The 24647-nt window shown below is 42.7% G+C and overlaps 1 protein-coding gene across 2 annotated transcripts; it reads left to right on the forward strand.

Annotated features, from left to right (window-relative positions):
* Positions 1–1997: 1997 nt before the first annotated feature.
* Ids (iduronate 2-sulfatase) lies at positions 1998–24647 on the forward strand. Of its 2 annotated transcripts, none has more exons than XM_035450211.1 (9): positions 1998–2182; positions 3033–3169; positions 4312–4489; positions 6905–6993; positions 8019–8219; positions 9847–10017; positions 15169–15295; positions 19099–19272; positions 22623–22784. In XM_035450211.1, exons 1-9 carry the CDS (start codon positions 2059–2061, stop codon positions 22640–22642), a joined length of 1221 nt encoding a protein of 406 aa, XP_035306102.1. In that variant the 5' UTR covers positions 1998–2058; the 3' UTR covers positions 22643–22784. The 2 variants fall into 2 exon arrangements, with proteins under 2 accessions (XP_035306102.1, XP_027289211.1); XM_027433410.2 differs by having other exon boundaries at positions 1999–2182; positions 22619–24647.

A 24647-nucleotide genomic window follows, 5' to 3' on the forward strand; every position in this document is an offset into this window, starting at 1 on the left:
ACCAATTTCTCCAGCCTGATTTGATGGTGGTTTCAGCTAAACATTTTAGACTTTAATGAAGTTATGTGATTTCCTTAAAAATGTTAAATGAAATAAAACATTAATGTAGATGAAGGAGTACATTACATATTTTTGTCTGTTTAAAAACTATTTCAGTTCTTAGAAAACATCAACTTTGAGTTTTCAATACTAGTAATCATTTGAGGTTAGAGACTCTATAGCTAAATGGGGCCACTTTGTTTTCCTTAAACTGGACTATGTGTCATCCCTTAGCTCTGACTTCCATTTTTTCTGTGCCACCATTGCCATCCACTTCTATATTTTTGCCTTCCAAGTTTCTCTGGTTGCAAAGCAATATCAGCCTCAGCTGTCTTTCTGTTTGGAACTGAACCATGGCCCAATTTGTGGAAAAGACTGAGGATGTCTTCAATGTTCTTATTCCCTATGTTTTCTCCTGCCCTAAACTTGGAAGTGAAGGTGTTCAGAAATCTTGCTTGCAAACTTGAAAAGAGTCTACCAAAGAACTTCAAACACTTTTAGAGGGAGGAACCACATGTGACTTTTGCTTCTTATCCTTCTTTACTTGACCATGGGGTTATTTAGGCTGCATGTCATTTGATAGCCATGCTGTGGTTACCTCCTGAAGAGGCATGCACCTCATGGAGAGCCACTCTGTCCCCCAATTCCTAGGTAAATGGTTTTGTTCATGAGCTGTAGGCTTTCAAACTTATCATTTTTGAACAGTAATGGGAATATTAGTAGCATATAGCACATACTGTTGACATGAGAAGAAACATTATCTTTGGTTTAACACATTGTCTGGATGGTAAAATGCCACAGTATCAATATTTCTGCAATAAAAATTGCAAAAAATCCATCAGTATGCTTGCCATTGTGCTAGATGATTTTATTGGAAGGACAGGGTGAGGGTGACTCAAGGATAGAGAGTCTAGGTTTTCAGAAGCTCTATTTCTTAGACATAGGACACGGAGTCATTCTTGGTCTTCAGTCCAAAATGAGCAGGGAATAATTCTTATCATAGGAATCCAATTCCCACTCACTGTGCCCACCTCTTCTTTCTCCGGAGGTCTGTTCCTGGCTGGCTCCAGCCACCATCTCTCTTAACTATGCTTCATAATTGCCGTTCCCTCTTTATACACACATCAAGTGCCTTGCTCCTTTCCTTCTCACTTTTGTTTAATTATCACTTTAACAGGGAAGTTCTAACTAGATTACCTCATAGAAAACAGTAAGATCCTACCACTCAGTTTTATTTTGTCCAGACCAGATACACCCAGGTACTTTCAACAAGTTTGTTTTAAGCTTAATCAGAGCAGGAACTGAAAACTCCAGCACTGCCAACAGCACCCGGTGTGTGTGTGTGTGTGTGTGTGTGTGTGTGTGTGTGTGTGTGTGTGTGTGTGCGTGCATGAGTGTGCATGTGTGTATGCAGTGTTTAGTAAGGATTTGTTGAACTGATAAGTAGGAAAAAGTGTCCTTTTAGGTGTAAGAATGGAAGTTTTTAAGGGGCTTCTTTGGAGAAGGGGTGCAGGGAAAATTAACATTTTTAGAGAGATAAGGGTAGAACAGGGATTCCAGGTAAAAGGTACAGAACTAGCACAGCCAAACAGGCAAGAAACTAGTTCAATAGCAAAACATTCTGAACGTGAAGTTTCGTGTCACCATTGCCTACTGTAAAAGGTGGTCTGGAAAAGCCACAGCCCCTGGGCTTCGGGCTAAGGTCCTGCCCACTATGGCAGATCATGCTTTCAGACCTCCAGCACCACCGGCTCCGCCCCTAGAGGGAGAGGCGGGAGGAGTCGCGCAAGCGCATTCGCGCTTGGGCCAGCGCCCGGGCCTTTGGGCCCTAGGCTGCGGTGTCATGCAGTCTGATTGAGACTGTGGCGGCGGCGGCGGTCCCGGCGGCGGTGGTAGTGGTCGCGGCGGCGGCGGTAGCAGCGGCGGCGGCGGCGGCGGCGCGGCAGCGGCGACGACAGCTATCCAATGGTCGTGCTCTAGCGTGACGCCACCTTCCTACAAGGTTGCACTGAAGCAGGAATGTCGCAGATGCCGCCGCCACCGCCGCCGCCGCCTCTTGGCTGGTGCCTTCTTGCCTTCAGCTTGTTGCTAGGTTCCTTCTGCTTCTCCCTGGAGTCCGCAGCACTAGACAGCTCCGCTACAGGTGCCAATTCCTTATTGTTTGCCCTAAGCAACCTTGTCACCGTCTCTGCTGTTTCTTCTTTCATCCGTCCTGTCTTCTGTATTCTCGCCTCCTTCATCTCATTCCCCCACATTTTCATTCCTGCCTACCCTCTACACATCTTTCCTTCCTTCCATCTGTTTAGCCTGCATTAATCTTTCATCCATTCCTCCTTCCTACCCCTTCCATCCCTTCATACTTTTGTTCCATCATTGCATGTGTCCTTTTTTGTTGATTTTTTTGAGAATTTCATAAGTGCGTGCAACGTATTTTTGTAATACTCTCCATTCCAAGCCCTAACTCCAACCAGAGCCACTCCACCCTCAACTTCATGTCCTCTTTTTTGTTTTTAATCCCATTGAATCCAATCTGTGCTTCCCATATCCACATGGGTGTGGGGCTGTCCACTGGTACACGTTTCACCTAACAGTCCAGCCTTTCCCTCCTTCTATCCATTTTACTTCCATTCCCCCTCCTTCCATCCTTCTCTTCCTTCCTTCCCCCTCCCTTCTACTCATCCTTCTTCCATTTAACTGGCTTTCCATCTGTCTTCTCTATTCCTTCCTTCTCTTCATTCTTTCCCTTATCCCCAGTCTGTCTCTCTCTCTTCTTCACTTATGTGTGACGATGTGGCCAATACATAACTCATAACGCTAGATTAGGCCTTCTGTGCACTCCACTCTCACTCTTGCTGAAGCAGAGCCCTGCTTGCCCCTTTTCTAGATGGACTGCTAAGGACCAGGGCCAACCTTGATCTTCTCATTACCTTGGTGGGCTGGGGGGTTCAATGTCAGTGCATGTGATGTAACCAAAGCCCCTCCTTCCTCTGCAGATTCTCTGAATGTCCTTCTGATTATTGTGGATGATCTTCGCCCCTCCCTGGGCTGTTATGGAGATAACCTAGTGAGGTCTCCAAACATTGACCAGCTGGCATCCCATAGCGTTCTCTTTCAGAATGCCTTTGCACAGGTATTTCTGGGGACCTTTAGTTATGGTTCTGTGCCTCTTTTTGTATGCACAGAGGGAGTTGCATATTGCTGCCCTAGAGATGACCTCCTTGAAAGAGAGAAGCAGAGCTTGGAAAATGGAGGCCTAGACAAGCCTGTTCCCCACTCACAAGGAAGCTTGTGCCTACAAGGCTCCCCTCCTCCTTGGGTGGAGACTATCCCCTGCCCTGACATGCTTAAGACAGGCTTGGCCAGCTTTCAGTCAGAAACAGGAACTGCCTGGAGCTGAAAAATCCAACCTGTGGCTCTGCCAACTGAGTTGAGAGTGAGTAAGAGTTGTCCTCCTTGAGCCCATTTTCAGGGCTGCCCTCCAAGAGCATCAGCCTTTCTGGGTACCTGGGGGTACCATTGCATAGGAAAACACACACCTACACACACATACACACACACACACACACACACACACACACACACACACACACACACACCTCTCTCTCTCTCTCTCTCTCTCTCTCTCTCTCTCTCTCTCTCGGTACCTGGGGGTGCCATTGCATAGGAAAACGCACACCTACACAGACACAGACACATAGACACACAGACACACACACAGACACACAGACACACACACACACACACACACACACACACACACACACACACACTGGGTACCCAGAGGTGCCATTGCATAGGAAAAAAACACACCTATACACACACACCCATACACAAACACACACACACACACATACCTGCTGTTTTGAGAGCCTGTAACTGTCTTCCTTTGTTCAGAATACAACAATCTCTAGTACATGGGTGAGGCCTAAATCCCACTCGTTAGCTTTGAGAGCTGCATGACTCAGCTGCCAGACAGTTGCTGAGGATCTAGAGAGGTTGCTTAGTTACCTTGAAGACTGCAGACACATTTGGCTATGATGATGTTGACATTTGCTTCTGCTCCCTAACAGCAAGCAGTGTGCGCACCAAGTCGAGTGTCCTTTAGTTACCTTGAAGACTGCAGACACATTTGGCTATGATGATGTTGACATTTGCTTCTGCTCCCTAACAGCAAGCAGTGTGCGCACCAAGTCGAGTGTCCTTTAGTTACCTTGAAGACTGCAGACACATTTGGCTATGATGATGTTGACATTTGCTTCTGCTCCCTAACAGCAAGCAGTGTGCGCACCAAGTCGAGTGTCCTTCCTCACTGGGAGGAGGCCTGATACCACCCGCCTGTATGACTTCAACTCCTACTGGAGGGTACACTCGGGCAATTTTTCCACCATCCCCCAGTACTTCAAGGAGAATGGCTACGTGACCATGTCGGTTGGAAAAGTCTTTCACCCTGGTACTGCTCAATTACCAAAGCCTGGGCTCTCCATTTCTGTGCCTGAATACTGAAATCTTTTGCTGGGTTGGGACTATCTTTGTAGTGATCTTACCTGACAGGGTGTGCAACTTGTTGTTCATTGCTGCTGTTCTATGAAAGAACAGCAGCAAGAAAACAAAACAATTCTTTAACCTAGTTTCATGTTCACAGTCCAAATGGACAAGAATAGAAAGGAGCTGCTTTCCTTTACAAGTTGCAAGTGATGCTTTGGGACTTATCCTGCTGCTTGTGTTGTGGAAGTGAACTGGCTGTTGGAGAGGCAGTTGTGTCAGTTCAGCTTTGGACCTGCCCCTGTGCCTTGCACGGTGCCTGTCTGTAAAGTTGGGTGTGAGGCAACTACATGTGAAGACCTTGAGTGTCCAGAGGTACTGTATAGACTGCATGTGCAGTTAAGAGCTACAGCTTGGTGGAAGCTAATGCTTTCACTGTGAGTAATGTCAGAAAGAGGAAGTAAATTTGGGTGTCATATTCTGACTTTGAATACTGCAGAATAAACTGGTTGCTTACTTCCTAAATGAAGCATACATACTATTTTTAAATCATGTTAGAAGGATCACTTGATTTCAAGAATGAAAAGAAAACAAAGAATAGAATGTGTAATTGCACCACCCTGAGAAAAGCTGCATTTGACGTATTCCTGTTTTCTGGATGTAGTGTTTTTCTGATTCGTAGTTACGTAGTGCTCATAGTTTTATACCCTGAGTGAGACTAAATATTTTCCTATTATATTATGTTCCAAAAATAAAAAATCCCATTTTAGAGGAAGTCAGTTTGGAGGTCTGGACAATCTATGGGGCCTCTTGTAGTGGCTCAGTATTTATCCTTAGCATAGGGATGGACTTTGGGAGCCCATTCCACATAGAGGGATACTCTCTCAGCCTAGACACATGGGGGAGGGTCTAGACCCTATCCCAAAGGATTATGACAGACTTTGAAGACCCACCCCATGGAAGGCTTCACCCTCCTTGGGGAGCAGAAAGGGGGTGGGATGGGGATCGGCGGGGAGCAGGGGAGGAGGGGAAGGAGAGGGAACTGGGATTGACATGTAAAACGAGCTAGTTTCTAATTTAAAGAAAAAAAATCCCCTTTTAATGACAGCACAGTAGTCTGGCATATCATTCAGGTCCTTTTGGCTTTTTTCTACTGTGAACATCTCTGGAAGCAGATTAGACTACATTGGGCAATAGCATCAGGGATATGGGCAGCTGGCTGTGGTCTCAGTGCTGCCACTACTTAGCCTTGCAGTTACCTTTGAGACTCACATTTCTTATCTGGGAAACTGGGGCTGTAGTTGTTTTGATGCCCTACCAGGGAGCATGTCAGTGAGGGAATAAATGAGCGTGAAGTGTGTTCAGAGTGCTAGGTCCATGGTGATGCTCATCACTGAAGGAAACAGCTTGAGTATATCCAAGAACCCTGTGCACATTGATTATACCTTACAGGCTTTGGTGCTTTCTTCTGAAACATAGCTGGCAGTCTAGGTTGAGAATAGCAGTCAGGTAGACTATGCCCTGCTCAGTTTTGAAAATAAATGTATCAGAAATCATTTTGCATGGCCTAAAACTGAATAACAGTTAAACTTCCTAGTTTGGTACTTAGAACACTTGCCTGAGGGCACCTGGAAGGAAGTGAGTATTTTCTAGAGGAGATTATACTTTGGGAAGGGAAAGCAAACAAGGCCTGTGTGTTCATTGATCTCCTTCCTCATGAGTAGATGTAGAGGTGAGGTTCTCTGTGTCTTACAAACCCTTACTTCCAAGTCACTTCTGTACTCTTGACAGCTGCCAGTTTTTTCTTGGTTTCATATGCTATTTATTTTGCTTGGTACACAGTAAGTACCAAAGTAAGTACCAAGTGCACAAAGCTTGGTACACTACTAAGTTTGGGTGGGAGTTATGCTTCACAATTTTATACTTGATCTTGGTGCTGAAGGCATGGGTTTGAGTCTTGGCTCATTCATCTATTGGATTGGCACTGTTCAGGGCATCAGCCTTCTCTCAGCCTCTCTGTGCTAGTTGGTCTCATGGTGTTGACAGTGCTTTTGTTTTCTCCTTGGGTGGTTGTTGCTTCCTTAGGGTGGGTAAGAGTCTCTAGCTTGGGCTCCAAGGAATTGCACTGATATGCCAGGCTAGCTGATCTTGTCCTTTTGAGGCTTAAGATTGGGAAGTTAGATGCTCAGTACTAAAAGATGACCTGGACAGTTGTTCTTAATGGAATGTGTCATCTAGCTTGAGCTCTTGATTTTATAGGTGAGGAAACTGAGGCCCAAAGAGGGGAGGAGCTACTTATGTAGTTGTTCAATTTTAATTTGGCAGTGGGGTACTGAAAGACCTTTTACATTTTATTCAGCAGCTTTCTTTTCCCCAATTCAAGGTATATCTTCCAATCACAGTGATGATTCTCCATATAGTTGGTCTTTTCCACCTTATCATCCATCATCAGAGAAGTATGAAAACACTAAGGTAAGTCTGAACAAAGGTTGAGGAAGCACTATCTTCTTGCCTAGCAATTGGACTATTAAATATATTGTATTTTCCTTTAAACTGGTTATGCTATGATTGCAGCTTTTGCTTGTTGTAATGGCTTATAGAAACAAGCATTAGGATCTTTAGCAACTGGTTTGAGGGGCACAATGATTACTTTTTGGTGAGATTATTTTTTATAATGTTTTAGTAAATAGTCCAGGCAGGCTGTTTTGGAACTTGCTCTGAAGCCCAGGCTGGTCTCAGTCTTGGAATCTTCCTGCATCAGCTTCTGTCATGATGCTGGAATTAGAGGCATGGGCCACCACACGTGGCTGGTGGGTTTCTCAGTCTGAAACCTTATGTTGGGCCAAGGGCATGGCTTAGTAATGTGCTTGCCCTAGAAGCATGAAACCTCAAAGTCAATCCCTATCACCCATCAAGAAGCCAATACTGGTAACACAAGCAGGTCCCTGGAGCTTGCTGCTCAGCTAGCCTAGCCTAATGTCTCAGTTAGAGATCCTGCCTCAAAAACCAAGGTGGATAGCTTCTGAAGAGCAATTGAGGTTGACTTCCACTTTTCACATATACTATACCCCCCAAATGTGCACTGGCAAATATACAAACACATATACATGCACATACACAAATAATAAAGTAAAACCTTAACCTTAAGCAATAGTATGACCAGTTCACTTAATGGATTTTTGATGGTCACTCTGGATGAAGTATTGAGGTAAGAATTGTAAATGTTGTAGTTTTGATAGTTTATTTGGGTACCCTTGAATTAGTTATGTCCTGGAGACAGAGTTCACAGGAATACACTGAATATTATGTGTGCTTTTGCCCCTGTCTGCAGAAAGGACAAACACTTGTGGTTTAGTTCTGCATCCAATGTGCAATGTTCATTCTGAGTGACTTAACAGTTTGAAGGCTGGTGATAGTGCTGTTTCTTCAGTGTATGACTGTCAGGATTTCTGTTTCTTGTATTTAATAGACTGATGTTATGCATTTTGTTTTGAAAGACATGTAGGGGACAAGATGGAAAACTCCATGCCAACCTGCTTTGTCCTGTGGATGTGGCAGATGTGCCTGAGGGCACCTTGCCTGACAAACAGAGCACCGAGGAAGCCATTCGGTTGTTGGAAAAGATGAAAACTTCAGCCAGTCCTTTCTTCCTGGCGGTTGGGTATCATAAGCCACACATCCCCTTCAGATACCCCAAGGTGATAAGCTGCTTTAAGGCTGATCCAACACAGCCACTATTATCTGTGTTACTTAGTTACCAGAGAAGCATTTGTGTATCAAATGTGGTCATAACCCACCAGGATGCTTAATGTACTAGTGTATTTGGAATGATGGTAGTCAAAGTTCAAGGCCAAAAAGTAATCTTTTCTTTGGTATTTTGAGACAGAGTTTCTCTGTGGCTTTGGAGGCTGTCCTGGAACTAGCTCTTGTAGACCAGGCTGGTCTCGAACTCACAGAGATCCACCTGCCTCTGCCTCCCGAGTGCTGGGATTAAAGGCATGCGCCACCAACGCCCAGCAAGTAAGAATCTTGTAATAAATGTTTAGCTTTCCACTTTCCTCCACTGGAGGTTTGATTTCTTTTGTTTGAACCTATCGTGTTGATGGGATTGTATAATGATCTCATACAGAGGTGAGGCAAAGCTACCAGAAGCCCAAAGGGATTGTCTTTGGGAGAAAAATCTCAGGAAACATGAAGCCCTCTTCCCCAAGTGTCATTCCTCTCAAAGATTGTCATACCAGGCCCTGTAGGTACAGGAGACAGAATTGTTTGTTGGTACTTCAAATCCTATGCTTCTCTATTCTCATTTAGAATTTGTAGTCCTTTTTAATAATTTCCAGGGTTTCTCTGTTTTCTTTTTTCCTAGGCCTGAGCAGTCCAGCCTTTTCACTTTAAAAAGAATGTCCCTTGGTTATAAATGAGAGGACAGGCCTGGAAGTATGCTCTTTGATGTAGGCAGCTTGTTTGATGAGCTTTGAGGATCTTGCCCTCACAGCAGGAGCTCTCAGGCTCTTTGGAAGAGTCTTGTGGCTGTGCTGGTGTTGGTGTCTTCTGCTCCTTTGCAGAAGAGTTTGCAAAGCTGCCTAGCTGCAAGACTTTCAGAAGTCTGCTTATAAGGCTGGCCCTTGTCTGGCAACTGGGAACTTTGATTTGGGAGTGCCTAAGTGTTTTTTCCAGACATGGTATATGCTGAATCACCGCTTTCCTTATGGAAGCCTGAAATTTCGTTCTGGTCCAGGCAGAGTGCCTACGTGATGAACCCCATGTCAAAACTGGGTGCTGCAGTTTTAATGAGCCTCACTGATTGGTAGCATTTTATATGCACGGTCTTTCAACTAGCTGAGGCAATAAGTGCCTCCTGTTTGAAATCCCTGGGAAGGACTCTGAAGTTCATCCTTGGTTTCCAGATTTGCCCTCATGTTGGTTTTTTCTTTGCTAATTGGGTGTGAAATATTTTCATTCTAATAAAGGATCACTTCAAATGGGACCTTCTGCTAAGTCCTGTGAGTTCTGATGACTCACAGAACCTGAGGGAGATTTTGGGAGCCCACAGTGGTTCAGCATGCCTTTGTATGTTGGGATTAAGGTGGGGACAGGAGCAGAATGGTACGTGTCTGTGAGAGGAGACAACAGTTGCTGCTGCCATTGTAGGAATAATGTTTTAGGGTTTTGTTGCTGTCCCAGGGTTATGAGAGTGGCTTAAGGTAGAGAGCAGGTGAGGGTGGGTGAGTAGCTGGGAAGTATTAGCACCAAGCAAATGTAACACACCCTTGTGCTTTTGCCAAATGAGTGGCAACCTTGTGGCTTTGTGTGTTTTTCTCCTAGGAATTTCAGAAGTTGTATCCCTTGGAAAACATCACTCTGGCTCCTGATCCCCAGGTCCCTGATGGCCTGCCACCTGTGGCCTACAACCCCTGGATGGACATCAGGGAGCGGGAAGATGTCCAAGCCTTAAACATCAGTGTGCCCTATGGCCCAATTCCTGTGGATTTTCAGGTACCAGTGGTATACTTGGGGGATAGATGAGGCATTGATGGTATGATACATTGGTGAAGCCACATTTGAATTCAGGGCCAACCTATTTACATAATGAGTTCAAGCCCCACCAGGGGCCCAAGAAACCACATTTCCTGTTTCAAAAAGCCAAAACAAACAACAACCTTCTTTGTGATTTTTGGGGGACAGTGGATTTCTGTTGATAATTGACATGGGCAATGCTGTATAGATCAAGTCTCCTTACCAGTACCTTAGCTTCTAAAGAAGGTAGCATTCAGACATGCTATAAAGCAGACACAGGTTTGGGATGTAGCTTGGGTGAACCCCTGTAGCCCATGGGGTATTAATATGGACCACAGTTTATTAATTATAGAGTGTCAGCAGCTGTGTAGAAGCCCAGAATCCTTAGTTTGCTGGTACTTTTGTTTCCTCTGTGGGATATCATGGCTAGTGCTGTGAGCTGTGATGTCTGGTATCTGTGATACAGAGGTAGAGAAGCCTCCAAGTTAGTCTTTTGGCTATGTTGACTCACCCCCTCATCTATCAGCTTCTGTCTCCTGAAGTAAAAGAGACATGTAGAGCCATATTCTTTCTGAAGTCTTATGACATGAATGCTAAAGCAGGTGATAGTGGATAGACGAGGGCAGCATTTTCAAAATGTGCTCCTTGGACTAACTGTATCAGAAGATACGCTGGGCAGACTTGTTAAAAGTACAGAGTTATGGACCACCTGTAAATATGGACATCTTTTTTCCTCTCCTTTTCTCCCTATTTTCTTCTTGTTTTATTTTTTGCAGTACTAGTGATTGAACCTAGGGCCTCACATGCACCAGGCAAGTACCCTACTACTGAATTCCAGCCCTAGAGCTAAAGATGGGGCCCTAGAAACCACATTTCCTCAGAGAGGGTAGTAGGTGGTTGTGATGTACTCAGTGGTTTGAGAACCACTGCAGGAGAATAGATTCTTTTTTAATAAAACAGATCCAACGCAAATAGGTATCTTTTGCTGTCCAAAGCTATTTGGTCCTTGAGTTTGTACAGAGTTCAGAGGTGACGTGTGTGCATTACTCAAAACTGTATGATTCCTGAGTTTCAAATGGTGAGTAGAGAGAGTTCAAAAAGCCAACAAGCTTCCTAGTTCTGCATTGTCAAGTCTGATAACAAGATGGTTTGAATTACAGCTGTAGGTCAGTACCTGGATATTTTATTAGTGACAGTCACTTGACATACCCCTCTACAATGGACTGGGTGCCAGAAAGGGTTCTAAGTGTTGAGTGTTTGGGCTGGATGGGAACCTCACTGTTGCCAAACAGGAAACTGCTGTGTGACATGGTGAGGCACAGACCTGGTGCCAAGTGGAGCTGCTTTAGCCTCATGGGCACATAACTTCAAACCCCCATGGTTGCTTTTGTGAGTTCAGAAAAGTTTTGTTTTGAAGTCATTTTCCACCCCATGCCAGCATCATGATCCCTGTCTGTCAGGTCGCTGTGCCTTATGTTCTCAATCAAACAAGCAGAATGGGTAAAGGTTTTCTGTGAGAACACTGACTTGCAGTTTTCAGTGAAGAGTGCAGAGAATATGTAGAAGTATACAGAGAGGCTCAGTGCCCCCTGCATGTAGAGAACCCTCTTGAAGTTCTGTGCCCTTTCCTTATACCCCCTAGCCACTGGACACATCAGGCAGCATAGTTCATATAGTTACTTGGGTGATCTTGTGTGAGGGACCATGCCTCTCATGCTTTATGGACCTGAGCCATGTTCCCTGGCGCATTGTAATTCTGGATGTCTTTCCTTAATTTCACCTCTCTCCTTCCTTCAGCCTCACAGTTTCATGCTTAGGCCTGCATCTGTGTGGTCATGCACAAGCCTGGTTATGAATCCTTCTCTTTGCAACACCCTTGCCTGACATTCTTGTTGCCTATCTTCCCCTTCTTTCTTGGGGAGGAAGTCCCATGGCATAGCCCTCCTTGTTCTTGCATTCTCTTCAGCTCACTTGTCCCCTTGACAGTACCCTAATAATGAGACAGTCCAGCTGTGAGAGCTGCCAGAGAGAACCTCTGTTGCTACTAAGTAGAAGTTCTCAGCTTGTTTGGTGAAGTCTGTTCCTACTGATGTTCTCTGTAGTCTCTTTGCTTACATCCAGCTATCTTCAGAAGCATCATTTCTCTCACCTCAGCCCTTTTCTCTTCTCTTTCTGTATGCTGCTCTGCTCCCTCAACTACTGTTTGAGGGCACTGAAGAGTAGCCTATTCTGGCTACGTCTGTGATCTTCCTGGTCCATTTGTTCTACATCTTTGTATGGATTTTTGCCTTCCTGGAGCACTGTGGCAGACCTTGTTGGCAGAATCTATCTTCTGAGTCTTTACTTTCCTTGAGTTCAGTGCTACTTTCTCACTGTTCACCAATCTGGAGCTATCTTACTTCTTCTGGTCTTCCTTGCCAACCTTTCTTGGCCCCTCTCTATTTCAGTATGCATGGCAGGGTCCTCTTATGTCTCCCACTTAGGTGCTGCTCCTTGATCTATTTCAGTCCCCAACCTTTGCCTCTCTTCCCATTCTCCTCAGTTAGCCTCATCTGAGCCCTGTTGTTAGATTAATCCAAGGACTACTCCTGCCTAGGCATCCCTCCGGACTTTCAGACACACATGTCTACCTTTCTGTGAGCTACTCCCAGGCAGATGATTGTGGAGACCCCGGTTCTGTTCTGTTCCACATGGTTAGGCTACCACTCCTACTCTGCCTTTTCTACTTCCTCTTCCACTGTGTCTCCTCCTATCAAATAGCAGCAAATCATTCTGGTGCTGAATGTGAGCGTCACTCTTGGCTTTCTCATCTTCCTCTGACAGCATGTCTCCACACCTATTTGATTTCCCCAAATTCCTCTTAGGTCTGCCCTGTTCTCTGATGTGAACACATCTTTCTGCACCACTGTAGTACATTTTGCTTTTTAAATTTTTCTCCATTTTTTGAAACAAGTTCTCACTCTGTAGTCCCAGGTTAACAAAAATGCACAGTAGTCCTTCTGCCTCAGCTTTCCAAGTGCCAGGATTACAGGTACACACACCATGACTTTCAGATTTTCTTTTAGCAAGTTGCTGAATTCTTCTTAGATGCCGGCAGTGGCCTGGTGCTATTTTTCTCTTAAGCTCCTAGAATTTGTGCTGCTGTTGCCACAGTACTTTAGCTAACCTGCAGCCTATATTACATTACCTCTATGTCTTGAAAGACTTCCTTGGCCCACAGCCTGAGACTTTCACTCCTGTGAAGAACTTCTAAGTCTATGTCATCTGGCCCTAACCTTCTGTTGTTTGCCTTCTTTTGTTGTTCCATAGCTCGGAATATGCCCTGCTATTCCATGATTCCATTCTGTTGTATGCAAAACAGCTGTTGGTTTAGCATCTTGCACATATTTGGTGATAGCAATGGAAACTCCTCTGTGAAGCCTTCCCTGATTTATGCAGGCCAACTAATTTGAAGGTTCATTTGCGTGTATCAAACTTGGCCCTTCTGGTAATGTGTATATTTACCTATCTGTAGTTGTACCCTGTCTTAATAGGTCTGAGCATCATACCTGCTTCTTTATTGCCTTCTTTCTATAACTGGCTTAGGCAAGAGGTATCTTGATCCCTAGGAGAACTGAAGTTTTCCAGGTTCTAGACTGAAAAGTTTATTTACTAAAAAGTATATGTAGGCAGAGGTTCAACATAATCCTTCTATAAGCATAGGTGTTTGTCACTGCAAGCAGATGAAGGGACAAGTCTCATGACTGCCCTTACCCTAGTAGTGACAAGTAGCATCTCACAGGTCCATCTCATGAGGCAGGGGCCCTGAGGATGGTAGAAGATGGGGCTGATCTAGTAAGTGGTTCTGTTGTTTCTTCCTGCTTGGGGGTAGTAGGGAGGGACAAAATATTTTCCTTAAGGCTTGTGAACAATAATTGAGGAGTTAGTTCAGGAAAGGCTTATGGCTTCTGTACTTGTGGTTATAGGCTAGCAGTCTAAGCAGTTCCTCTTGGGTTGCCTTTCATTATCTTTCTGCCCATTAAGAGTTTGTTAGAAATGAGCTGTACACTCTGACACCTTGATCCATGAAGTTAATCAATTACAATTTCCTACTGAGTAAGAAAGTGGCTAGAGGAGAGCCCTACTTAGGGTCATTATTAGGGGTTAATTTGTGTTCCACCAAAGATATATTGAACTCTTTCAGTCCTCATGCCTCAGAATGTAGCCTGCTTTAAGTTCAGATGTAGTCATACTATTCAGGTAAGCCCCTAGCCCAACATAACATGACTGTAGTCCTGATAAGGAGGTCACATAGGGAAGATAGTGACAGAAACAGATTCAGGAAGAGCTGTGTGTGAAGATGGAGACAGATTGCAAGACTGTTACAAGCCAAGAAATGCAGGGAGCTTTAGAACAGTGGTTCTCAACTTGTGAGTCTCACCCCTTTGGGGGTTGAATGACTCTTTCACAGGGGTTGCCTAAAACCATCGGAAAACGCAGATATTTACACTGCAATTCATAACAGTAGGAAAATCACAGCTATGAAGTCGCAATGAAATAATTTTATGGCTGGGGAGTCACCACAACATGAGGAACTGTATTAAAGGATTGCAGCATTAGGGAGGTTGAGAACCACTGCTCTAGAACTTTCAGAAATGGCACTCCCCAAACCTTGATTTAGGCCTTCTGGAGTCCATGGCTAGGAGACAAGGTATTTCTAGTGTTTGAAGTCACCTGGTGGCTTGAATGGAGCTGAGTGGTATCTTTGGCATACTCCTAATCAGATAATGTGTGGCCCTGTGAATGCAAGGATTAAGGGATCATTTTCTGTTTAGATGTTCATTTCTAGAGACTGTCTAGAATAGGGAGAAAGACAGAAAGGAACAGTTAATGACCACCATTTGTCATGACATGTTTACTAAAGTAAAGGCTGATTTGCTTTCAAATATGTCAGTTTGGTCCTGCAGATTGTTAGTCTGGCCTCTGTAGGCAAAGGGCTACAGAAAGTAGGAAAAGGAATGTTAAGTTTAGGCTAAGAATATCATCAATCAATGGAGAGGTTGAGATTGGGATAGATGTTCAGGTAGCTATTGTCATTGTATGCCAAGGCAATTAAAATTGCTCTCATTCTTGTATTTTTTTCATTTGCAGCGGAAAATTCGCCAGAGCTACTTTGCTTCTGTGTCCTATTTGGATACTGAGGTTGGGCATCTTTTGAGTGCTTTAGATGATCTTCATCTAACCAGCAACACAATTATTGCTTTCACATCTGATCATGGTAAGCATTTTCCAGTGCACTGGTGAATTGAGCATCTCAATTTCCTGTGAAGTACACTTTGGACAATTTTTACATACCTAGGGGTATACTTGTGTAAAACAGAAGTGCTCTGAGTCCAGGGTCATGGGGAGCTCTTAAGAGCAACTTAATTGTTTTTGGCCCTCCATCTTGGATATGTGAGAATGGAGGCAGGTGCTACATATTTTGTCTTAGTGATTTCATTAGTGACAACACATTTATGTGACAGAGGGTTTGGTTTTGTGCCTCTTAATGTTTTTAAAATTATGTATATGTTTGTGTGTGTGTGTGTGTGTGTGTGTGTGTGTGTGTGTGTGTGTCCATGAGGATAGTGCCTGCAGATGGCAGAAGAGGGCTTTAGATCCTCTGGTGCTGGAGTCAGGGACATTTGTGAACTGCCTGACATGGGTGCTAGGAGTTAAACTTGGGTCTTCTGGAAGAGCAGGAAGTGCTGTGAACTGCTGAGCCATCTCTCCAGTCCTTGTAACTTAAAAAAAAAACATTAGTATCCATATTTATAGGCTTCATTGCAGCATTGTCAAACATATGTCATTATACTCTAACAAAATTAATGCTCCTCTCTGCTTCCCTCTCCTGTATCCTCTGCTCCTCCTCCAGCTGGTTGCCTTCCTCCTCCTCCAGTGGTTGCCTTCCATTCACCAGTGTTCTTCCTTCTGCTTGTGTGTCACATATATTCCACTGATATACCCAACTGTCCTTCCTTTTGTCCCCCTTCTTTAGCATCTCTTTCTTAAAGGAAACTCTTTTAGCTCCCATTTCTAATCTAGAGAACTAGAGGACTTTTACTTGGAGGTTGTCTACTTCCTCCTTATCCAAAAACAGACCCTCGAGCCTCTCAGGGATATGTGCTTTTTGCTCACATTTTTTATTATCTTATAATTTTTTCCTTTATTGTAAATAGATTTTTTTCCTCCGATTAGCATTTCCCCTCCCTCTACTCTTCCCAGTTCTCCCCACCTCCCCTCCCATCTGAATCCACTCCTTTTCTGTCTTTCATTAGAAAACAAATAGCTTCTAAGGAGTAATAATAAAATCAAATATAATAAGATAAAATAAAAACTAACACATTGGAGTTGGACAAGACAAACAGAAGGAAAAGAGCCTAAGAAAAGGCATAAGAATCAGAAACATGTTTGTGCACTCAGGGATCCCATATAAACACTAAAGTGGAGGCCATTATATATATATGTCAAGGACCTGGTGCAGACCTGTCTGAGCCCTGTGCATGCTGCCTCAAGTCGCAGAGTTCATATGAGCTTTCATCATGTTGATTTAGAGGCTCTTGTTTTCTTGGTGTCCTTCATCCCCAGTGGCTCTTTTCTGCCTCCTCTTCCGAAGGGTTCCCTGAGTCCTGAGGGGAGGGATTTGCTGGAGCCATCCTATTTAGGGCTGTTACAGGGTCTCTCACTCTGCATAATGTCTGTTGGTCTCTGTATTTGTTCACACATTTGTTCTTGGTTATAGCAGCCTAGATTGAAGCTTAGCCAAAGAATGATAATAATGAGACTATATTTATTTAGCCATGAACTAATAACAACAGCTATGTACCGAGTTTTGTGGTTAGGCTAACTGCTGTGCTCTGGGTAATGCCAGGCAGCCCACTAGAGCTGGTGAAGGCCGGTGGGCTTCGAATGCTTACATTTGGGAATGCCACAGGACAGCCTTCTCTATGTTCCTTCCAGGTCTGCACATGCACATCAGTCGAACTTGCCAGAGCTGACTCTTGAGGTCCCACTGCTGAGGTTCCTCATTTTTGTGTTCCCTAGGCTTCTTACCCCTCATGCTACATAGAAACAACATGACCTCTGTGTTAATGCCCTACAAACCCACTGGTGCAAGGCTGTTTTGTCCTGGAGAGAACAGAGGAGTGGAGGTTCAGGGCTTCCCCTCACCCAGTGCACAGAGGTAATGGTCTGGAGTTTTCTTAATGAGCTCCTGCAGACTCTCTGAACACTCCTCTCTTATGTCTCCAGCATTATAGACAGAGGGATGGACAGATTGCCAGAGTCCCTTCACATCTACTTTCTCCAGTGTCTATTAACCACTTGTTATTCTGAGGTCTTCTAAGTAGGAGTCTTCTAAGGAGACCAGTTTATGGTTCTAGCCGGGTTCTAAGACCATCATCTTTCTTATTGATTATCTTTATTTATTAAGTTTTTAAATGTATATGGGTGTTGAACCTGCATGTATGTCTGAACATCACATGTGTGTAGTGCCTAAGGAGGCCAGAAGAGAGAGTCAGATGCTCAGAGACTGGGGTTACAGTGATCCTCCATGTGGGTACTGAACAGACTCAAACACAGGTCCTTTGGAACAGCAGTTAGTGCTCTTAACTGTTGAGCCATCTCTCCACCCCCAATTTATTTATTTTATTCATGTGTATATGTCTGTATAAGTGTCTGCTATGTGTGTGCAGGTATCCTTGGAGACCAGCTGTAAGTACAGGCAGTTGTGATTCGCCTGACATAGGTACTGGGAACCAAACTTCAGTCCTCTGGAAGAGCAGCAAGAAGCACTCTTACCCACTGAACTGTATCTCCAGCCTCTTGACCATAATTTCTTAATGGTTGTGACACTTGTTTGTAGTTCCAGCATTGTCTGGAGACTAAATAAGGGAAGTTGCAGGCTAGTCTCTGCAAACTCCTTTGGCAAAAGTCAGCAGATGTGGCTGTGATAAAGTACAGGTTTATGCTAGCACTTCCCTCAGTTCCCTCCAGCTTTTGGTGTCCGAAGTTATTTTTACTAAGTGAAATTCTCCACATACAATCATTGTCACACGCATTTGTCTCTAAAATGTGCTCATGTGTGAACAGGTTGGGGATTCCCAGCCTGTAGTATTCACATAATCTTTTGGAGCGGACACTTTAAATGAATGCCAATGATCTCTTTTTCTCACTCAGGGCTGAAAATATGAATTATTTTTCCTTCAAATATGAATGTATATGATAGGCCTTTTAAAATGCCAAGATATTCTTTATCTTGTGCATAGTACTGTAGCTCATTAGTTAGTCTTCAACTGCAACTTGAAGCCAGTGTCATGGTCAAGAGATAAGACACAGGGCAAGGTATTGGGATGGCTAACTTTTAGTTTCCTATCATCCAGGAGAGCTGCTCAATGCAGCTGAATGGTAGATTATGTGCTTAATAGGTTCTAAAGTATGGGCAGATTCCTGTCTTGGCAGGAGAGGCATGTTTATTTGGAGCCTCTCGAACAGATAAAATTTAATGTGTGTGTGTGTGTGTGTGTGTGTGTGTGTGTGTGTGTGTGTGTGTGTGTGTGTGTGAATTTCTAGTTACTTTATTTTTTATTTTTTTAAAATTTATTTTATTTTTATTAGAGGCACTCATATTTACATATCCATACCCCCATTCCCTCGCCCTCCCATCCTCCCATGTTCCCCACCAAGACCCCCCAACCCACCCCACCTCCTCCCCAGGGATAGTGAGGGCCATCCATTTGCCTGCACATTTCAAGATTCCTTTGTTTTTTACTGAGTAGTACTCTAGTTACTTTTAAAAAGAAGATACTATAGTTTGAGAATTTAAGGTTGTCTCTTTTGACAACCTCTCTTTGTGGATGGATATCTGCCTTTTAATAAAGCAGCATTTATGTGAATTATCTTTTATAATCCTAGAGGATTTTCCTTAAGTTATGAGCTTTGGTGTTCTCTGCTCTTTACATTGAGAAATGAAATGGTATCTAAACTCAGCAGACAATAATATTATTACTAATTTTCTTTCATTGTGTGCTTTTTATGGCCCAGGGTGGGCCCTAGGTGAACATGGAGAATGGGCTAAATACAGCAATTTTGATGTCGCTACCCGTGTGCCCCTGATGTTCTATGTTCCTGGAAAGACAGCTCCGCTTCCTGGAGCAGGCGAGAAGCTTTTCCCTTACCAGGACCCTTTTGATTCCACTTCAGAATTGATGGATTCAGGTATAAACACACAGAAGTAACAATGCCTATCAGTGAGAATACTTTTGCTTTATATGTGAATTACCTTATCAGACAACAAACTGTTCCTCCTTGTGGTGTGTTGGAATTCAGTCTCAATATTGTTTAGTGTTCCTATATTTTTAACATCTCCCATGCACTAGGTTAGGAATACATAGCAGAGACAGAGTTGACAAGAATGGACACTGTATATCGGGGCTCTTGGGAGGTCTAGAGGCCCAGAGAAGCAAGAGACATTCCCATGGTGGGGATGGCTGTTTGGAGGTGACAAAAGCATGTCAGACCTTAGAGGAAGTAGTTGTAGACTGCTGAGCAAAAGTCTCCCCACCATATGAGTGGAATGTTTCATATGCATTCTTTTTTGGGGGACCCAATGCTTACTGAAGTATTTTCCATTTTGGAGTTCATTGACCTACTGAAACATAGTAGGTTAATCTGCTCTGTGCTCCCCAGCAACAAAGGGCATTTACTTTGATTTCTACGTGTTATTTCTTCAAAGTCTCGAAAAAGAGGCACTCTTCTTGCCCATGTGAAGTGGCAGCTGTAGGTTCTTGAAAGTTGCACCCTGACTTTATCTGTCTAGTGTACTTTCAGACACCGGTTATGTACTTCCAATGACATTTCTTTTTTCAGAATGCTTTTCTGTGAGCTATGCTAAATCAGGTTGCCCCTCTTCTAGACTGATTAACCCCTGACTCCATCTTTAACATCTAAGTCTTGCACTTTATGTTCATTGCTGTGTAAATTGATCTTTGCTTTAGACCATCATTCTGGCATTTCTGGATTTTTGAGTTTGTTTATATCATACAATTTTCTTTTTACACATTTAATTTCTTATGTTTCATGCTCTGTTTCTTTTCCAACATCAAGAGAAAGGTTAAAGAGCTTCAAGGCATGAGTTTAATTCTTTATTGCTGGAACAAATCTGGTAGGTCAGAGTCCTTTTTGAAACTTGTTGTAAGATACTCAGCAAATTAGAAATCCCTGTATTGTAGTGTCATCCATTTTTTCCAACTGTCATCTCTAGTTGTCATCTTTTAACTGAATTTGAACTTGTATTTCTAATCATTTGAACCATTTGCCTAGTTGGTCTAACATGCTTCAGCTGAACTTATACTAATTCACCCACTTTCTTGCCTTTGACACTCTTCTTCTTAGAAATGGCATTGTCATTTAGGCTTCCAAACCAAAAACACCTTAAATCCCCTTCAAAAAAAAACCCAAGCAGCCAACCAAGCAACAAAAGAAACAATTCTGTAGACAGAGACTTGTAAACATGGTTACTTCGAGGCTGAGGCATGAAGACCACATGTTGAAAAGCTGTCTGAGATCCAGAGTGATTTGCAGGCCTGCCTCTGTAACTAACTGAGAACACATCTCCAAAAATACAACTCAGCCTCAGATCTAGCTCCATGGTAGAGTGTTTGCCTAGCACGCATAAGGCCCTGGCTTTAATCCCTGGTAATGATAAAAGCAAGTTCTGAGTCTTTTCAGCCCATTTTTTCTTTATTCCATATGCTAAGCAGTCCACCAGCAAGCATGCTCCTTGCCATTCAGAATCTGTCTCTGCCCATTCTCATCAATTCCTCTGCCACTAGCCTTTTGCTGTAGCAACTTTCTGAAGTCTCCTTGCTTGTGCCCTTGGTTCTCTAGAGTGTTTTCTTCTCATAGGTTTGCAAGGAACTGTTTTCAAACTCAAAGCAGAGGTAGGACGGTAGCTCGGTGGCGGAGTTCATGTCTGGGATGGACTGAAACCCTGACTTCTTCCCCAGTACTGCAAAGATGAAAGTTAAAACCAAAAGCAGAACCTCCAAAATACAGCCCTACTTAGGAGCCTTCACTGAGTAAATGCCTTTACAATGGCTATTAAGGTCTTACTTTGCCTCCTCCTCTCTTGGAATTCCTCTTGCAAATATACAGACCATTCTTTCTGTGCATGACACATGTGGTCATGTTGTTTTCGACATTCATAGTCCTGTTTTTTTTTTTTTTTTTTTTTTTGTATGAGAGGCTTTTTCTAGGAAGATACAACACACATGTGCACACACATCTATTTATTCCCAGAAAGGATACCCATGACTGACTAAAGTAACAATTACACCAAAGCCCAACTTGCTAAATGAGTAGTTTTCTGGGGTTACTAGGAGGAGTATGGGTGAGGAGATACAGGAGCTGTGATGACTCACAAGCACCTATATTTCTGAAAGGCCCACATCAACATGGTTGATGACTCATAAAATCTGTGTCCCTAGAGTTCTTTTTTTTTTTTTTTTTTTTGGTTTTTCGAGACAGGGTTTCTCTGTGTAGCTTTGGAGTCTATCCTGGCACTCGCTGTGGAGACCAGGCTGGCCTGGAACTCACAGAGATCCGCCTGCCTCTGCTTCCTGAGTGCTGGGATTAAAGGCATGCGCCATCAACGCCTGGCTGTCCCTAGAGTTCTTGACATAAGTTAAAGGGAGCTTGACTTTTCTAAGAGATGACCCATGAACAGCTGGGCTGGTCAGTCTCCTTCTCCAGCAGTTGTTTTCTGCTCTCAATCTATGGATGGATATATACAATGTGATGCATACATACAGTAGAATATTATTTATCCTTTAAAAGAAATGAAATGCCAGTGCATCCTATACAATGGATAAGCCTTGAGGACACATTATGTTAAATGAAATAAGCCAGGCACAAAGGATCAAATGTGGTCTGAGACCATTCACATGTGATATCTCTAGTATTCTAGTAGTCAGATTCATAGTGCTAGAAAGTAGAAAGGGTATTATCAGTTGACAGTTGACGGCAGAAAATGGACAGCTATTGTTTGGTTTTAGTGAAGAGTTAAGTGCTAAGGTGGTGGGGAAAGAGATATAAAATGAATTGTAGAAGTGATGGTGATGCTGGAACAATGTGAATACATGTATTGTCACTTAAAAGTAGTTCAAGTCATGAATTTCATGTTTTGTGTAGTTTACCATATTAAAAAGAAAATATGGATCAAATGCAAATATTTAAAAATGAGTATCTTCAACAAACTTTTACACTGTGTGTAGAACTTTAATTGATTAAACTTTTCAGGATCAATTATTAGGCTCCAAAATTTAAGTTGTTTAAAAATGCTGCCAACAGGCTGGTAACACCTTAATTTTATATCCTGTTACTGCATTGGATGCACCATTAGTGAGGAGAGATGTCCTGGAGAGGTGGCATTTCTAAGCTTCTTTCGCTAAAACTTGGATGTTGTATATGAAAATGAAATGGGAAACAGGTGGTCCTTAGACAGTCTTCTGGCTTGACTGGCTCTGCAGTGTACTAGATCCAGCTGTGCTGCTTGCTCTTTCAGGTAGGCATGTCATGGACCTCGTAGAACTTGTGTCTCTCTTCCCCACGCTTGCTGGACTTTCGGGACTGCAAGTTCCTCCTCGATGCCCCATTCCTTCTTTTCATGTTGAGCTGTGCAGAGAAGGCCAGAGTCTCCAGAAGCACTTGCAGCTCCATGACTTTGAAGAGGATTCATACTTCCTTGGTAATCCCCGGGAGTCCATTGCCTATAGTCAGTACCCCCGGCCTGCAGATTTCCCTCAATGGAATTCTGACAAGCCAAGCTTAAAAGATATAATGATCATGGGCTATTCTATACGCACCATAGACTATAGGTATACTGTGTGGGTTGGCTTTAATCCTGCTGAATTTCTGGCTAATTTTTCTGACATCCATGCAGGGGAACTCTATTTTGTGGATTCTGATCCACTGCAGGATCACAACGTATATAATGACTCCCAACATGGAGGTCTTCCCCACTCATTGAAGCCCTGACTTCTGCCAGCCTAAGAGGACACATACATGTCCCCTTGTCCCCTTCTGGCTCTTGAAAGGTGGCATTAGAGATGGTTATCTTTTACTACCCATTGTATTAGACATAACCTGAGTGGGAAGCAATCAAAACATGCATCATTAATTTGACCTAGGACTATGTGGCAGACAAATCTTTTCATTTAGTTCTTAAGTTATAATTGATGATTGGATTTAGGCTAGGGTGAAACTCTTGCATTTTAAAAGCACTCATAGCTTAGGATAAATAAGTACAAAGTGAACTTACCAAAATGTAATCATACCTTTGTATATAAAATCCATGCTAGCTTCAAATAATACTGTACTCAAGAAATAATTTACTTGTTGAATTTAGTGGATTTTAAAAAGTAACCATATATCTTAGGTAGCCCAGTGTAGTCAAACATGTTAACATGATTCATTTCTTTCTCAAATGTGAAATTAAGTAATAATTCTAGAAGCAACTTCTATATGGTCTATGTTCAACTTTTGTTTCTAAGATTACAGATTTCAAAATCAAAGGTAAAAACACATGGGATTATTAATACAGCATTTCTTTATTAAATAATAAATAATGCTTAGTAAAGTATAGGTAAAGGTAAGAAATTCAGTTAACTATTTCAATACTTGCTGGCCCAAATAATAATTTGTTAGTTAATAGTATAACTCTTGAACTCAGTGGCTATCTGTTAAAATGTCTGTTATTCAGAATGAAAACCATTTAAGATGTAACTATACCCATGACTTGAATCATTCAAAATCATATTCATATTCCTATTTAGAGAATTGCAGATACCCATTTATGCTGGAGGCTGGAGCTATTCTTTTACTCTTTGGTAAAGAAAACATAGATTTATGAAATGTAAATTATCTTGTGGCTTGTAGAAACTTCTCATTAATAGGGTATAAGTAACTTTTAGAATGTAGTTCTGCATTTCTTGCATATTCCCTAAATATGAAAGTAATAGGAAAGGTGTGTAATAGGAATAAGTTTATTTCATTGCCATTGTTAAAGAAAAGTCAATTCTATAATGTACCAAAAACTGTTCAGTTATCAGTAGTCAACAGCTTTTCAAAATACAGTGTATTTAGTCTTGTATTATATGAATAATTTCAATAATTTTCTCCTTAAAATGCCTCAGTGTTTCAAGATAAATGTTTGTAAAACAGAATATAGCAAATAGATAATTAAATTACTGTCATGTATTAAATTGTAACCCCAAAGCCAAGATATTATTTTTAAGTCTGTAAAATCTCAAAAACAGGTTGTTTTTACTAATTGGCCTACTGTAGATGGGTAGCTGATAGTACAATGGTTTTCCTGAGCAGTTTCTATATGGGGATCCATGGTCCCATTCATCTCTCCCAAATTTGTCTCTCATCTAGAAACTGACTTCTGTAGATGATTTGTTTTAGTATTCTCTTATTCTTTATCTTATTGCTCTCATTGTATTCACTCAGTGCCATTTTTTACAATTTAGTTTAGAATTTCCTTCCTTCCTTCCGTCCTTCCTTCCTTCCCTCCCTCCTCCCTCCCTCCC

The sequence above is a fragment of the Cricetulus griseus genome, chromosome X, assembly GCF_003668045.3.
Source record: "Cricetulus griseus strain 17A/GY chromosome X, alternate assembly CriGri-PICRH-1.0, whole genome shotgun sequence".
In the NCBI taxonomy this organism is placed as follows: domain Eukaryota; kingdom Metazoa; phylum Chordata; class Mammalia; order Rodentia; family Cricetidae; genus Cricetulus; species Cricetulus griseus.